This window comes from Sebastes fasciatus, chromosome 17 (genome assembly GCF_043250625.1).
Source record: "Sebastes fasciatus isolate fSebFas1 chromosome 17, fSebFas1.pri, whole genome shotgun sequence".
In the NCBI taxonomy this organism is placed as follows: domain Eukaryota; kingdom Metazoa; phylum Chordata; class Actinopteri; order Perciformes; family Sebastidae; genus Sebastes; species Sebastes fasciatus.
In genome coordinates, this window is record NC_133811.1 from 26,279,330 (window position 1) to 26,296,428 (window position 17,099).

At 41.7% G+C, this 17,099-nt stretch overlaps 2 protein-coding genes across 6 annotated transcripts in view; one reads left to right on the top strand and one right to left on the bottom strand.

Annotated features, from left to right (window-relative positions):
• Positions 1–10,903, top strand: part of LOC141754962 (sodium/hydrogen exchanger 3-like) — a 31,166-nt gene extending 20,263 nt beyond the window's left edge. For all 4 annotated transcript variants that reach the window (XM_074614445.1, XM_074614443.1, XM_074614442.1 and 1 more), the window contains 14 exons: positions 968–1,128; positions 2,881–2,959; positions 3,135–3,312; positions 4,243–4,463; positions 4,569–4,771; positions 4,872–4,961; positions 5,049–5,119; positions 5,202–5,331; positions 5,444–5,589; positions 5,928–6,051; positions 6,478–6,651; positions 9,129–9,183; positions 9,295–9,381; positions 9,875–10,903. In XM_074614445.1, the coding sequence (XP_074470546.1) occupies positions 968–1,128; positions 2,881–2,959; positions 3,135–3,312; positions 4,243–4,463; positions 4,569–4,771; positions 4,872–4,961; positions 5,049–5,119; positions 5,202–5,331; positions 5,444–5,589; positions 5,928–6,051; positions 6,478–6,651; positions 9,129–9,183; positions 9,295–9,381; positions 9,875–10,158 (2,003 nt within the window). In that variant the 3' untranslated portion in view covers positions 10,159–10,903. The remainder of the gene's footprint in view (positions 1–967; positions 1,129–2,880; positions 2,960–3,134; positions 3,313–4,242; positions 4,464–4,568; positions 4,772–4,871; positions 4,962–5,048; positions 5,120–5,201; positions 5,332–5,443; positions 5,590–5,927; positions 6,052–6,477; positions 6,652–9,128; positions 9,184–9,294; positions 9,382–9,874) is intronic.
• A 1,165-nt stretch (positions 10,904–12,068) lies between these two features.
• Positions 12,069–15,837, bottom strand: olah (oleoyl-ACP hydrolase). Of its 2 annotated transcripts, none has more exons than XM_074614451.1 (7): positions 15,678–15,837; positions 15,341–15,547; positions 14,987–15,125; positions 14,761–14,860; positions 14,055–14,224; positions 13,288–13,370; positions 12,069–12,356 (listed from the first exon to the last, which is right to left on the bottom strand). In XM_074614451.1, the coding sequence occupies exons 2-7, from the start codon at positions 15,468–15,470 to the stop codon at positions 12,214–12,216; spliced, it is 765 nt and encodes a 254-aa protein (XP_074470552.1). In that variant the 5' UTR covers positions 15,471–15,547; positions 15,678–15,837; the 3' UTR covers positions 12,069–12,213. The 2 variants fall into 2 exon arrangements, with proteins under 2 accessions (XP_074470552.1, XP_074470553.1); XM_074614452.1 differs by having other exon boundaries at positions 15,341–15,544; positions 15,678–15,816.
• Between the last annotated feature and the right edge of the window lie 1,262 nt (positions 15,838–17,099).

Genomic DNA, 17,099 nt, shown 5'->3' on the forward strand with positions numbered 1-17,099 from the left:
CGTCACGTGATGCCATTGGGCCCAAAAATACTTTTCCCATAGACTTACATCGGGAAAGAGACGTCTGTAACTCAGCGGATAATTTTTTTTAAGGTAAATTAATATCCCAGTACGAACACTTGAATAGCCCTTATTCTTTTTTATTCTTATCGTTAGGTTCTAAAAGTTGTAAAACACAACTGAATCCAGAGTTATTTTCCTGCCTCCGTTCATGTGAATGAGCTCCAGAACGAGGATGGAGCGAGGGCTGGGGGGGACGGAGTTACCCAGTTCTCTTTATACATCCATGATTTGGCCCCTGATTTGGTCCGCAATTTGAGTCAAACAATCACAATCCTTCCCTGAAGACTCAGACATGATACACATATTCCTAGATTCAGTGTGACTCACACCTTCCAGGAATATCATTATCTCCAATCGCTAATAAACGTCCATTATTCTGCTTAGAAATCATAGACCAGAACTTGCCTGAGACTCCTTACGTTTTTAAGTTTTCTTCAGTATCAGAGTAATCCAGTGGTAGTTGTCTGTACATCCATAGGTACATTGCAAACAGGGAGTGCTAATGGTTAATTCTGCATACTTTTAATGGTGCCAATATGCCAAAGAATGTAAACAAATATATAGGCTTTAAAAAAACAGTGCCCGCAGTATCAGGCTCTGAAACCATTGGGTTTACTAGGTTGGGACATACGTTTACTAGGTTTGGAGAGAGGTCTGAGATGTTATACTACTATTCTATTTCATGACAATCCATCCAATAGTTGTTGAGATGTTACAGTCTGGACCAAAGCGGTGGATCGTCAGACCTACTTAGAGCCATGCTGCTGGTATGGCTTAAAAACATCAAATGAATAGAGAGCCAGGATTGATTCTCTTACAGCTTCTTTCAACTTCCCGCTCAGCTACATTCAATGAAAAGCCAAACTGAGTGCATCTCCTGTCCATCCTGTGTGCTGCGCTGTAGGCGACCTGGACATCGGTCTGCTGCAGTACCTCCTCTTCGGCAGCCTGATCGCTGCCGTGGACCCCGTGGCCGTCATCGCCGTGTTTGAGCAAGTCCACGTCAACGAGGTCCTCTTCATCCTGGTGTTTGGAGAGTCGCTGCTCAACGACGGCGTGACAGTGGTTCGTACGCTGCGATGTGTGTTTTTTTCTTTGTTACCTGAGAAGCAGAACAGTTTGTGCATTTGCTGAGACATCCATCCATCATTGGAAAGCACACTTACAAGACGTGAAGTGTAAAGAGTGCAAACAAGGTGCACTTCAAAGCGAGGACCTTTACCCCCGACTGAGGTCTCGTCACCTTACCTGAATTTGATCCCTCACTGGTCGATCAAACTGTTCTTTGAGGAGGTTGATCTAATGAGAAATAATGTTTGTATGTGTTATGAATCACTCTATTCATTGCTGAAACTAAAGTGAGGAGTGAAAGGGAACAGAAAGGTGTTGCTTTAAACTTTCCACGCCTTTCTGATGACAGATTTTTAAGTCTTTTGAAAAAAACATTGCACTGTTGTCACGTCAAAACTTTGCTGCTTCGATTTTTGGGGATTTTCATATGGTAATAATCAAAGATCTTCACACACATCCACACTTTTGTTGCAGGTGCTGGGTGTCAATAATCTGCACCAAAATATGGAAAAATACCTGCACCTTGTTGTTTAGTCCCCAGTTCTTCTTTCATTCTACATGGACATGACAGTGTTTTCACCCCAAAGGGCCTTTCTTCCTCATGTATAGAGTGTAAACACACCTTTATATACAGTGTAGATGAGCTCCATATGAGGGTAACATGCTCATACAATTATTTAACTGCTGGGAGTGAAAGAAAGACTTTTCTAAAATATGTTCAAAACATGTGGAGGGCAATTAAAAAAAGATATTCTGTAAACAAAAAGTTAAAGCTGCAGTAGGCAGATTCTAGCAAATATGATTAGAAAAAGTTATTTTTATAAAACGTTTGCTGTATCCTGACAGTAGTGCATGTTTAGTTCAGGTAATCTGACATAAATCACGTGCATCTCTGTCCTCCGATGTCCTCCGGTGTCCTCAGTGTCCTTTGGTGCTCCTAATGGCATCTGCAAGATTTCACAGACCGGAGGAAAACAACCAATCAGAGCCGAGCTGGAGCCTTGTCGTCTCTGAGCAGCTGTCAATCACTCACAAACTCCGATCCAACGGTCAAACTAGGCAGCGCTGATCAAATATGAATCAATATTCTGTTACTGTAATACCTATTTCTCGAGTAAAAGTTTGTGACCCTACCGCCATGTTGAGATCAGTTGAGGAAATACCAAGCACCGCCCACCAGCCGGAGCAAACTTTCTCATTTACAGCTAAACAGTACACTACAAGATGTTTCTGAAAACATTTGAGGAGAGAAATAGGCATTACAGTAACAGAATATTGATTATATAGTGATTGACAGCTGCCTCCGTTGAATGAACAGCCAATAGGAACGCTCTCTCTCTGAAATGACCTGTGATTGGCCAAAGTCTCCCGTCACGGCCTAGATCTTTTAAAGCCTGAAAACAGAGCCATGAGGAGGTGCAGAAGTCTCTCAGAACACTTGAATTACAATATACTGAAAGGTTATTATGGAATTTTTGCCCAAATGATGCCAAAATATTCTGCCTACTGCTGCTTTAAGTAAATGTATCTGCATAGCCTAATATCTAATATGCAGTCGCAATCAGCACTACAGGCCCAAATCACAGGGAAATTGAAGAAACCTAGTGACAGGCAATTCAAAGCATGTCGATGTAGGAGCTGTAGATAAGGAAGAAAACATTTAGATGTAGATCAGTCCAGTAATTATTATACTTTATTTTACCTCCAATAGATGAAAAAAAATTAATTTTCTCCTTCTTCTCTTAGGTGCTCTTCAATGTATTCGATGCGTTTGTGTCACTGGGAGGACCCCAAATTGATGCTGTGGAGATCATTAAAGGAATAAGTAAGGAGTGACATTTAACTATACATTAACAGGGAAGAATGTGGTCCTGCCTGGCTCCATAGACTCTACCAGGCTACACTGAATAAAAGTGTTAGATATGCTGAATATGAAAATAACTTTTTATTCACGTGTCCCCTCTCTCTCTCTCTCTCTCTCTTGCTCTCTCTCTGTCCAGTTTCCTTCTTCGTGGTGGCGTTCGGCGGTTCCCTCGTGGGCCTCATATTCGGCCTGCTGATCTCTCTTCTGACCAGATGCACTAAAAACGTCCAGATCATAGAGCCGGGCTTCGTCTTCGTCTTGGGGTACCTCGCCTATCTGACTGCTGAGATGCTCTCCCTGTCTGCCATCCTTTCGTGAGTAATCCGTGAAACAAACATCTCCTTTGTTTTAGTATTTCTGTATCCATTTTATTAGATTTATAGATGGAGGATTAAAAGCCATAAACATGTTTAGTGGTATTAAAGGGATAGTTTGGGTGTTTTTTAAGTGGGATTGTATGAAGTACCTCTCAGGTGTCTCAGAGACAGACTACCAGCACCGGAAGCAAAGTGATGTACTGCTGTGGACGGGGGGGGGGCAGCAGCAAAACATATTTTACACACCTAAAAGACAAAAAATCAGTTTAAGTGTACGTTATATTTAGAGTATTTTCACCGCTTTACCTTGCTATGAGAAAGCCCTTTACGACGGGGAACTGAAGCCGTAATCTATGCTCTCTTCAAACCCACCAGACTCCATTGAAAAAAACTGTAATTTTACCTTGCAGAACACAGGGGTTGCTGGTCTACCGCTGCCTTAATTGGTTAGTTTGTTTGTGCTATTGTGTGAGTTTTGAGACTCCGAACTAACCAAAGTCACACAATAAAGCAAACAACCTAACCGATCGAGGCGGCGGTAGACCAGCAACTCCCGTGTTCTGCGGGGTACAATTACAGTTTTTTTCAATGGGGTCTGGTTGCTTTGAAGGTAGCGTAGATAACAGCTTCAGTTCCCTGTCGGAAACATAGATTGTATAGCTGTCTCTCACGCCAAGGTAAAGCAGTTAAAATATTCTAAATATAGCGTACACTTAAACTGATATTAATTTATTGGTGTCTAAAATACATTTTGCTGCAGTACATTGCTTTGCTCCTGTTCTGGTACTCCTGTCTGTTTCTCCAATCTGGTGGTGTGCCGACCGCCATCTACTCTAGGTAATACACTGACTACGGATAAGTACCTCATACAACCCCACTTCAAAACACCCGAACTATCCCTTTAAATGAGTGTTTTTTGTTCTGTAGGATCGTCTTCTGCGGTATGGCCTGCCAGAAGTACATCAACGCAAACATGGACGAGAGGTCCGTCACCACAGTCAGATACGTCATGAAGGTTTTCGCCAACGGATCAGAAACCATCATCTTTGTGTTCCTCGGCATCTCGGCCATCGATAAGACAATCTGGGTGTGGAACACGGGCTTCATCCTCCTCACGCTCCTCTTCATCTTTGTGTACAGATTCATCGGTGAGATGTTTGTCTTTTTTCGCCGTCAGTTTTGAGTGCAAACAAGTCTGTTGGCTATCTGAAGTCAGAGGTCACACAACAGACTTTGTTTTGTGTGTACTCCAGGTGTCTTTTTCCTCACCTGGATCCTGAACAAGTTCAGGCTGGTCCCCGTGGAGTTTATGGATCAGGTGATTATGAGCTACGGTGGCCTGCGAGGGGCTGTCGCATATGGCCTGGCTACGATGCTGGATGAGAACAAGATAAAGGAGAAGAACCTGATGGTCTGCACGTCTCTCATAGTAGTGTACTTCACTGTCATTCTTCAGGTGACCACTTTTCTGTCTCGTTACCGAGCTATGCTTGTTTTTTGTAGCTTTCTTACACAAAATGAACAACAGCTCACTTATGAATCTCTTTTTGTCGCAGGGAATAACGATGAAACCTCTGGTGAACTGGCTTAAAGTAAAGAGAGCTGCAGTGACGGAGCTCACACTCGTAGAAAAACTGCAGAACAAGGTAGTAAAGCTCAAAATGAAACCACAGTACGAACCATAAAGTACCCGGCTGCAGTCCAACTATCACAGCATCTCTGTTCTTGTTCAGGTGTTTGATCACATGCTTGTCGCCATAGAAGATGTATCTGGACAAATAGGACATAACTACATGAGAGACAAGTATGTAAAGACGCCTCAGAACCATTTAACTAGTACAATTTAAACTGTTCTTTAATAAAGCTACAATTCTCTCACTGTGAAGGTGGAATCACTTTGAGGAGAAGTGGATGTCGAGGATTCTGATGAAGCCGTCGGCGAGGAAGAACCGCGACTACGTCTTCAACGTCTTCCATAAGCTGAACCTCAAGGACGCTATGAGCTACGTGGCTGAGGTGAGGGCCAAACAGCTGCACACGTTTCAAGTATATTTCAGTGTATTTTTGTTCGAGTGTTCGCCGGTCTGTGGCAGCCGGTGAAGGAAGTCCTCTGGTCTCGATGTTGCAGGGTGAACGCAGAGGCTCTCTGGAGTTTGTCCGCAATGAGACCGCGTTCATCGACTTCAAGAAGAAGTTTGGTGACGAATACTCCGAGTGTATGCCTGACATGATGGCCGACACGTCAGACGATCAAGACGCAATGTCCTCTATAAGGTGAGCAAATGCTCCTCTTTATCTGATTTACACCACAATCACAGGAGAGCCTGCGAGGTAGTCTAAAGACATGTTTATTTAAAGAGGACCGATCATGCTCATAGGTTTCTTTAAATATAAGACACCAAAAACATATGAACTATTTAGAAGTTGAAAACTAGAGTTGATCTACTGATTTGATTGAACATTAGATCTCTCATCAGACACTGCTCCCTGGTGACCACAAGCAGTCACAGCATTTTTCTAGCAGAAATGATCTTGCACTCACCAGCTAACTCCAATTCTCCACCATATTTTGCATGAGAAGTCTAAATTAGTGATTTTTCTTCCTGCTGTAGAAGAGACCCTGTGCCGTCAGTGAGCCTGGAGATGCACGACCAGATCATGAACGGTATGAGAGAAACAGAGGACATTAACACTCACCACCTGCTGCAGCAGCATCTGTACAAGGGCAGGAAACTGGTCAGTCACATCACTATACACATGATATTCATAACATCACACTCCACTTTCATATAGTTGAATAACTCACAAGAGAGATTTTAATGGTTAAAATTGATGCAGCAGAGCCAAAATATCCTGATTTTTAGTCCCTAATTTGCCTCAATGCTGTATCCTACGTTTCCCATAATGCAACACAGTAGCATGTTTTGTTATTTGCCCACTTCTTTCAGACCTTAAACCCTCAGTTTGTAATGTAAAATAACCCATTATTAGTCTTTTTTCTAACTTATAAGCCATAGAAGAGTGTCCCTTTAAAAAACAATGTTTGAAATTTCTGATAAACTTTCTGGATGAATAATGAGTTACTTGTCCTCTTTGTCTTCTTAAACCTCGGCTCTCAAATTCTCATACTGACTCTTTTAATTTTTGTTTCCTGGTGTACAGCACCGGCACAGATACAGCCGGAGCCATTTCGATGTCAACAAAGATGAAAACGAGGTGCAGGAGATCTTCCAGAGGACCATGAGGAGTCGCTTGGAGTCCTTTAAGTCCGGAAAGATGGGCGTCGCTCCACCAAAGATGATTACCAAGCACTCAAAGAAAGACCAGCAGCAAAAGGTCATTTTTATTCAGACAATCTACAGTATGACATGCATCAAAAGGGCTGGGTATTAAACCGCAATAATTGTTTGGGGAGCAACCGAAATGTGTTTATAGCGTATCAAAAACTGTCGACGAAAGCTGTCATCAAATATCTATAGAGATTGATAATTCCAGTGTGCCTAGAAGCACAAGGCAAAGCCTTGTGCAAAGCACACTGGTCTATTATTCGACGCGTTTATTCCAGTGTGCCTAGAAGCACAAGGCAAAGCCTTGTGCAAAGCACACTGGTTTATTATCCTGCGGGCTTATTCCAGTGTGCCTAGAAGCACAAGGCAAAGCCTTGTGCAAAGCACACTGGTCTATTATTCGTCGGGCTTATTCCAGTGTGCCTAGAAGCACAAGGCAAAGCCTTGTGCAAAGCACACTGGTCTATTATTCGTCGGGCTTATTCTTATTCAGACTTCTGCCTAAACTTTGGCGCGCTACTCCTCCGGCAGCGTTGCCAACACCTGTACAAAAAGTACATCAAAACGTGCGGAATGATCGGGAATCGCGTGCTAAGAGATTCGCGCAGCGGTGTCCGAGCAAATCGCGCGAAAGCGCGATTTTTTTCTCCATTGGAATGCATTGAAAATCGATGTGAAGAGTGCTCAAAAGCACTCCTCTTTGGGGCCATACAGAATCGCCATACTTTAACGTACAAGCGTGATTAAAAGTTTAAACGGGTCACGAGACATGGGACTTTATTTGGCCAAATGGAAATTTTTTGATAGCTGGCACGGTTTTCACGAAATCGTCCACTACTCATACACAATTAATACATCAAAACGTAGGTATTTTTGTGCCGGTCGCAAACATGTAGCTATGGAATCAGTCGGACTTACACATTTGGCGACACATGCCTGAACGTGAGAGCAACTGCAGGCTTCGCTCCCATATGCCGCGCTACTCCTCCCTCAGCGTTGCCAACAATGCCTGGAAGGCACGTTCACATTCATCATTCCATATCACTTTCGAGGTTGATTTTTTTGTTAGTTCGGTGAGTGGTGCCGCCAATGTAGAGAAATGGGGAACAAACCTTCTGTACCACCCCACCAGTCCTAAAAAGGATCTCACTTGCTTCTTGGTCAGGGGTCTTGGAATCATCTGTATGGCCTTTATCTTCTCTATTTGTGGCCTTATCTGCCCACGGCCGACCAGGTACCCAAGGTATTTCACCTCCTCCTGAGCCCAGGAACACTTGTTTGCATTCAGGGTCAGCCCAGCTTCCTGTATCTTGCTTAGGACGATTTCAAGATGCTGCAAGTGTTCTTCCCAGGATTCACTGTAGATTACCACATCATCAAGATAGGCAGCTGAAAACCTGGAGCAATCATTAAGAACAATGTCCATTAATCTTTGAAAGGTCGCAGGTGCGCCATGAAGGCCAAAGAGTAACACAGTGTACTGGAACAAGCCCATCCCTGGAATCTGGAACGCTGTGTATTCTTTGCAAGATGGGTCAAGAGGCACTTGCCAGTAACCTTCATCCATCATCAAGATAGGCAGCTGAAAACCTGCAGCAATCATTAAGAACAATGTCCATTAATCTTTGAAAGGTCGCAGGTGCGCCATGAAGGCCAAAGAGTAACACAGTGTACTGGAACAAGCCCATTCCTGGAATCTGGAACGCTGTGTATTCTTTGCAAGATGGGTCAAGAGGCACTTGCCAGTAACCTTTACAAAGGTCTAATGCTGTGATGTAGTTGGCTTTCCCGATTCTCTCTAGCAGCTCATCAATACGGGGCATGGGATATGAATCAAAACAGGAAATACTGTTCAGTTTCCTCATGTCTGAACAGAACCGAGGTTGAGTACAATTTTTCTTGGGAACAAGCACTATGGGGTTTGACCACTCACTTCTGGATGGTTCAATGACTCCCATGTCCAACATCATCTGCACCTCCTTCTTCAGTGGTCCCATCATTCCAGTGTGCATAGAAGCACAAGGCAAAGGTATTCACCTACTTTTCAAAATAAAATCCCTCAACTCTTACTGTATGTTAACAGGAAACTAAACACTCCTCACGGCCCCCCAATCACCATGGCAACCACTGACAGACACGCACGCAGCGAAAGGGCCTACAGTTATGACCTCACTATGGACCTCAGACAGTCTGAATCTGCCCACCCCCACCCATCCCCAAGTACCAGGCACACTGGTCAAAATTTCTTGCGAAATTTTCTAGTCTTTATTTATTATTTAGGCATTTCTTGTGCAAACTTTGATTTCTTTTGCTAAATTAAAAATAGATTATTTTGCAGAAAGACTTGATTACATTTACCAAAGTAAGGTATCTTACTATATAGGTATATACATCATTTGTATATTGTACCAAAAATCTTCACTAGAACCAAAAATTGCAAAAAACATGTGCATTATGACTTTGCTTTTCACATTTTGTAACTCTGTTTAAGATATCATTTACAAAAAACTATTTTACCACCTGCAGATGCCAAATGGAAAATCAACGGACAGAAGTAAAAGCTACTATTCTGGTGATGAAGGTTTGTATCTGTGTTTCAGTATTTAAAAATACACATAAGCCCTGAACTGTCCAAATGCTTAAATTAATGTAAGACCTTTTTTGAAAAACAATTTCTTATCTTTTCTTTTAGATTTTGAGTTCTCAGAGGGAGACAACGCCTCTGGCTTTGAGGCATCGGGTGGTTCTTTCCCCATGAGGGTCACCTACAGAGCAGGAGGTAAAACAGATCCACCATCTCGTCCATTTATCTTTAGCCAGTGGGGGGAAGATGTACTCAGATTCTTTACTTAAAGATAGGGTCGACGATGTTGGAAAGCTAGTATAATTTCAAAGTAGCATCGCCTCAGGAGCTCCGTCTAAATCCCCCCTTCCCCTCGGGGCTCCTTCCACACACATGCACGAGCACCGCCGCATCGTAACTACTTTACAGACACAGAGCGGAGAGAGGACCTCAATTCAACAACGTTACCTCATGGCTTGTAACCGCGGCGGTGCTACTTTTGGCTGAGTTGGTTGCAATCTGCAACCTCACCGCTAGCTGGCGCCAGATCCTACACACTCTACCTTTAATGTAAAATCTTTATCAGAAATGTAACTTTAAGCTGTCAGATGAATGTAATGGAGTAAAAAGTACAATATTTCCCTCTGAACTTTCCATCGATGTCTTTAACCCTCAAACCCTGTCAGCACTAATTTTTTCTTTCGTCTAGCTGGAATTGAGAACCCAGCCTTCATGCCGGACTTTGACCCCATGGATCCGATGCAGATCCCTCCGTGGCTGGCGGAAGCCGAGCTGGACCCCACCATGGTGGCTCCTTCGCAGCGGGCCCAGGTGAGGCTGCCGTGGACGCCCAGCAACCTGCAGCGCCTGGCTCCTCTCCGCCTGAACACCCGCTCCACCGACTCCTTCACGCAGGCCGACACCCCCGCCTGGCAGCAAGGGGACAACAAGCCACGTCCACCACCACCTCCACCTCCACCACCACCCATGTAGCAGCACCCCACCCCTCCTTCATCTTCTCTTTAACCTGGCTGCCTAACACACAGAACCTAACCTCAGACTTTGCTCCGTCCACTCTCAAAATATTGACTAGGGAATGTTTTCTTTTCCGGCCCGTTGCTTAATGTTACTCCTGAGCCTCTAGACCAAACATTCACAGTCCCACAACCTTTGTGCCCTTCTCTTCAGCTTCTCTTGTTGCTCTAACTTCACCCTTCACTGAGCAAAAGGGAAGCTGCACGTAAAGCCAGAGCTCCTGTATGCAGGCAGTGGCACGTTATTCACCAGCACTTGTTGAACATTGTCATATTTTCTCCTCTGGTTCACAGTGAACCAGTCAAACATTGTCCCTACGGAGTATCTTATCCCTGAATGTGATGCCGAAACCTTTTTCAAGAATGTAGATAGATAGATGTAGATATTTATGAATTGTGTTGTTTATAAAGATTCTTTTAATTAGAGTGACATGAAAATAATTCCAGCTTTATAATCTGAATATAACATTTTGTGTTTTCTCATTTGTCTCAGAGCAGTACTTGAGGTTGAATATTTAACTTGGAGAACAAGACCATTGTAAATGATAGAGACATATTATATTTATTCAAATCTCAAATCTGTGCACAAGTGAACAGATACATGTATATTATATGTATCTCCAAGAAAGAACAATTTGACTGACTGGTTTTGAACTGTATGTGTTTAAATATGGATTTATTAGAAATAAAAATGGAGACAAAAATAAGTCTTTGTGGAGTCAGTTACACTTTGTATTAAGTCAAATGATTAAATCACTATCGCTACATAGATAACTAATAATTTTCTCTTTTTTTAATATTATTTTTGTATATTATTACTGCAGATGAAAATGAGCCTTTTAGCTAAATCTAGCACATTTACATCAGACTGAAGGTAAAGGTCCCATATTGTAGGAAGTGAGTCTTTTTTTATATTATAAAGCAGGTCTGGGTGCTGTATAAATACTGTGAAAGTATCAAAACGCTCAATTCACGGAGAAATGCACACAGCCCGTATTCAGAAATTGTGCCTTGAAATGAGCAGCCGGGACTTCCGTAAAGTTGTGATGTCACAACTGTACAGTCACCGGTAGAAGCGACGCTAAACTCTGTGTAGTTGACACACCCGGTGAGTCCGTGGCTGCAGTGACGCTACTAGGCGGCGCTAAAAACGGAGCGCTTCAGACAGACGGGTGAATACAGGTACATTCAGAGAGACGGTATGAGAAAAATTGTGTTCTTTGAACATTAAAGCATGTAAACTTGTTCTAGTAGAAACCAAAATACAAGTATGAACCTGAAAATGAGCATTTATTTAATGTGTGATGAATTTATTTGTCACGTACTTAAGTAACACCACTTCCGGAGTTATTTTAAGCCAAACCACGATCTAACGTCTATGTAGTCTAGTTTTGTGGCCTAAACCTAACCAAGTCGATCTTTTCCTAAGTCTAACTAAGTCGTTTTATTGCCAAAACCTAAGTAAGTCGTTTCCTGTGAAGACGGAAGTATATTTTGAAAAGGGTGTACGCATGTAACGAGCGGAAATTACACTTGTTGCTGGACATTCGCAGGAAAATGAACGAAAAAGGAGGAATAACTTTTTCGTAAGCCATCATATGAACTGTTGCATGAGAATACGTTGCCTGATGACGTATCACGGTCCTTTTATGATTTATTACAGTAAATATATGACATATTGGTCCTTTAAAGTAAAAAAAAATATGACCTTCAGCAATTGGAACTTGTGATAGACATTTTTTACTATCTTCTGACTATTTTCTATTTCGGAAATTAACCTTTTAATTGATAAGAAATAAGCATCAGATTAATCAATAATAAAAACAATTGTTAGTTGAAGCCCTAATATTAACATGTCAACAATCAAAATTGTACTGAATGACTCTTTAATATCCACCAGACAATTCTAACTTTGTCACACAATCTTACACATCTGAATTAATTTCCATCACAATGAATTAGTAAAAAAAACAAAAATAAAAATCATCATTAGACACAATATACAGTGATTTCATTATAAATAGTCCATTTCTGATGTTTCCACCTGCTTTGTGATGTAGTCTAATATAATTCTTTCATTTCCAGAGTCCTTCAGGTAAAAATGAGCTCCGTCGAGCATCCTGACGGTGAAATCTCCCGATGTGATGCTTTTCCAAGCTGTTGACGAAATACAAAAGAACAGGGAGACATTCTTTCATTCATGTCTTTGGCAAACACACAGACAGCCCTGTATTAACATATATGTACACTATGTTTTTATATATTCACAATGTTTGCGGTGGTTTTCCTCACTGCATGCTGGTGCTCATAACCATGACGTTTATGTGTTTTTCTCTTGGTGTCACAGACTGTGGCTGCGCTCCAGCTTATTCCCCTTGTATTCCCCACTCCTCTTGTCTTCCACGTCCCCGGCTTATCTGTGTGTGTGAGTCTCTTCCTGTCCTGCAGTCCACCTGGGCCCAGTCTACCTGTTAACCTGCCATCAATCAGCTCGTCACCTCTACCCGGATCACTGCTCTAGTCTGCACACACCTGTCAGCAATCTACTCATCAACTACGCAGTATGTCAGCCCTGTCTGGCTTTCAGATCATTGTCTCAGCTACTGGTGTAGTTCATGCTTCAGGCCTCAGTAGTTTCTGTGAGGACGTTCCCTGTGTTGTTCTTGGAGCCTGCGATTAACTGCTTTTCAGCTATCGTCAGCCTGGCGACGCCACTCACCAGTCTGTTTCCCGTCATCGCCCCTCTGCCCTCTGTCTCAGCCAGCCGTCACCTTCTCTCCACCACACCTCCCTTCTCTGTGGTTTTACAATAAATCCTCTACAACTTCACCCACCTCTTGTCAGTGTCCTGCGTTTGGGTCCATCATAATATATCTGATCAGAACACTTTGTGATGTTCACTGTATTTATTTGGCACCAAGTCAATAATCTTAGTCCACCTAAACAAGCTGCCAACATGTATAACGAAAAGTTAATTTGTCTAGACCAAATGTTCCATGATTTCTGATCCAGAGACCTACTGTACATGCTCCCTGTCTATAATAGGGTCGGGTGATGAAGCAATGCTGCAGGACACGAGAGGACTGACCTTGTAAGTCATGAGGAATGTCCTCCTTTCCATCAAAACACGTGACGGGGCAGGAGAGGAGCGGACCGTCTGGCTTGTCACACCTGCAGGAAAGTCAGCAACTCAACTCACTACAAACATTCATTCTGAATCACAGATGATTTAAAATTAATGATTTAATACAGATTCAACTAAAGAGGACCTATCATGCTCATTAGCAGGTGCATATTTGTATTTGGGGTTTTGACTAGAACATGTTTACCTGCCGGCTGTGCTGCAGCACCCTCTGTCTGAAACGCTCTGATCGGTCAGCTGGCCCACTTTGTTGTGATTGGTCAACCAAACCAAACTCTTCGGACTCCGCTCCAGAGGCCTGCACTACGAAGCAGGATTTGACCACTTAGCGTGATCTCGTTTGTTAGGGTTAATTAAGCCAGATAACGAGAAGATACCCTGGGTATGTTGAACTCGCTTCGTAGTACAGGCCTCTGCTTTACTCTAACTAGCTTTGTTTGAGGGCGTGCCAAACTAGCCCCAAGGCAGGTATTGTGCAAATGTGTTACTTGGTGACATCACCACGTTACGGGGAAAAAAAGGCGTGACTTCTAGCGAGGCGTTTCAGGCAGTTCAGGAGCAGAGTTTCTGTGCCGGAGAGGAACTCCCTTTGGCGTGGACTTTGTAACTTTGCAGACCTTTTACATGTACAAAAAAAAATATATATATAACTACTGTATATATGGCACAAAAGCATAATAGGTCCTCTTTAAGTAACATAGTTGTCAGCCCACCTATAGTTCTCCACAACGTGCAGGTCGGCCTTCAGGGCAGGAAGGAAGAGCTTCAGGACTTCGGGGTTCGCCAGCAGCTCAGGAGGAGTTCCTCCAATCGATATCATCCACTTCAGAAAATCGTCATCAGATAAGTCGCTTCTCTTCGGGGCTTTGATACGCGTCTCTGACTAAAAGACAACATATTAATGGTATAGCATCAACACCAAACCTTTGTCTTCTGTTAAAGAGTCTTAACTGTAAGTGTATACAGTTGTGTATATATACAAGGAAACAGATGTTTTGGTCCGTAGACTTTCATCGGGTAAGAATTCCTTCTGATTAAATAGAAATATTGCACATCTGGAGCAATTGATTTACCTCACAAAAATAATTATTTAAATGATTTCAATTTGGAAAATGTGCAGCCTCACAATGCAGGTTTAGTTCCTCTGTCTCTGATTTATTTTAATAAATTTGCAGAGCATCATAAGGAATATTCTTTTCATTTTGAACCATGGCAAATTTAAAAAGAATGAAATGAAAATATTATGGTTAAGATTTGATACTGTGTAAGTTAATTACGAGCCTTTGTTGTTATGGTAACTGAAATCTGGACACTTAATCAACAGAGTTTGCAGAGACTCAAAGCCTCTTTGGATACATCTATTGATACTGGAGTGGATAATCCTGGCCAAATATGGTTAAATGTAATAAATAAACTCACATAAGGTGCAGAGGCACCAGACAGGAAGATGTGAACTGGTTCCAGGTTGTGCCGTCTCTTCAGAGCATCAGCCACAGCGAAACAGGTGAAGGCACCAAAACTAAAAACGGATCAGGGTGGTGAGAACGTTAACAGAGAAGTTGTAAGTTGTGGAAAAAAAAGTAAGGCAGGTTGTCATGACAGATATGATGTTACTTATAAAGCCCCTATTGTTATCATACAGTACCTGTGTCCAAACAGAGCAAAAGGCTTCTCTTTCAGCACCGGTAACAACACGGCAATAACCTCGTCCACAATCTGCTGCATGTTCTGAAAGAACGGCTCTTTGGCTCGACTCTCTCTGCCGGGAAGTTTGACAGCAAACACTGAAAGTGATGGATAAAAAAAAAGGTTAAAAATAGGAATATAATCACATGTTTAGACTTTGTTTTCACAGCAAAATGACATGTTTTTAATTTGATTTAATTTAGATAAAGGACTGCATTAACAATATTTATAAACATATGAGGAATTGTGAATATGGTGCAAACAGTATATAGATAAACAGTGCAAAGTGCAGCACTTATACGTGGCGTGTTACCTTCTATGGAGCTGTTGAGGACGTTACCCCAGCGTGCATAGTGGATGGACCCTCCACCTGCCCAGGGGAAGCATATCAGCCTGGCCACGGCGTCTGGGCTCTTCTTGAAACAGTTGATCACCTTTTCCATTCTAATTTAACACAAGAGTGAAGATCCAAGACTGATGATTCACACATCTGCTGGGACTGAACTTAGTGCTCCTACTTCTGTTGAAACAAAGAGGAAACACTATGTAATACTGTTGCTCCACCACCAAAACAATCCAACCTTAAAGCAGAAGTGATTTAAACATTTAGGATGTAATAATGTAGTAATTATAAAGATGTTAATTCACACCTGTTTGTTGTTGCTGGCAGCTCCATCAACTTCTCCTGCAGGAAAACAGTGATTCCTCATGCTGAAGCTGAAGTGGAACACTTCCTCATTGTCTTCTTTTATGGTTTATCTGTATAAAAATGAAGGATTCTGGAGACATCTACAGTATGGAGTGTGTATGTCCAGAAGAATTAACAGTGAATTGTGTCATTTATTAGTTCATGTCATATTTTGTAAAAAAAAAAAAAGAAAGAAAAGAAAAAGAAAAAGACATGGTGGATATGAGAGGAGAGAGACCTACAACACTTGTTCCTGGAATACAAGCATGTATCTCAAACCATGACGTAGTTGAGGTAAAAAGTTTCCCGGAAGTGACGTTGTTTTCTACGGTTGGTATTTCCTGACGGATTTCCCTCAGTGGTGGTGGTGGAGGAGGAGGAGGAGGAGGAGGAGGCAACATCTTCATCAAGTTAGACACAATTAAACAAGGTTATACCGGAAATCACCTTTTTTTTAATTTATTATTTTATTGAAGATAATTAATTTACAAACTGTAAGGCATTGTAATCTAAACACAATAATTCTAACATACAAGGTACAATTGGATAGGAAAGATAACTTAAACTATAAAAAAATATATATATATAATAATAACAAAAATAAAAGAGGGTAGAAAATATTTAAAGGAACAAAAAAAGAAATGCATAAATAAATAAAAAATAATAAGACTGCACGATTGTCCCTGTTAAATTTTCATCTTACAGCGAGAGGGATATTATTGGAATGTATAGCTATAAAAATCCTAAAAAATACTCCATTTCAAGTAAAAGTGCTGCCCCCCGAGCCATCAAACTGTACAACGCCTCTCTAGGGAGGTGGGGGGACAAAGGAGGACGGTCTGCAGGACAGATAATAATGCACACAGTGCACTTTCATAGACTAAGCTACTGGAGTTACTCTGCACTATACTCATTTTTAACAGTCTCTTCTGCACTATATTCACTTTTTTAATAGTCCTGTATCACAGCTGTTACCCTGCACTATATTCAGTTTTAACAGTTTTCTTCATCTCCTTGTATTTTTTTATCTGGTATATTTTTTTGTACTTTGCACTACTAACTTTTTTACTGCCTTTTTACTAACATGTTTTGCACTATGGAACTGTGATGCTGGAAACTTGAATTTCCCTCGGGATCAATAAAGTTACTATCTATCTCTCTATCTATCTATATATCTGTAAATATATATATATATATATATATAAATAATAAAAAACTGTTTTGAGTACTTTTCCACCACTGATTATTAATTGTGTTTATAGAACAATAATAGCTCCAAAGCATCTGCCTTTCAACAACTGTCACAAATTATTCCTTTTTCTAATGCTTTTATTTTGAATGAGTAATCCGGAAGTATAGATTCCCCAAATCTCGCGAGCTTTAC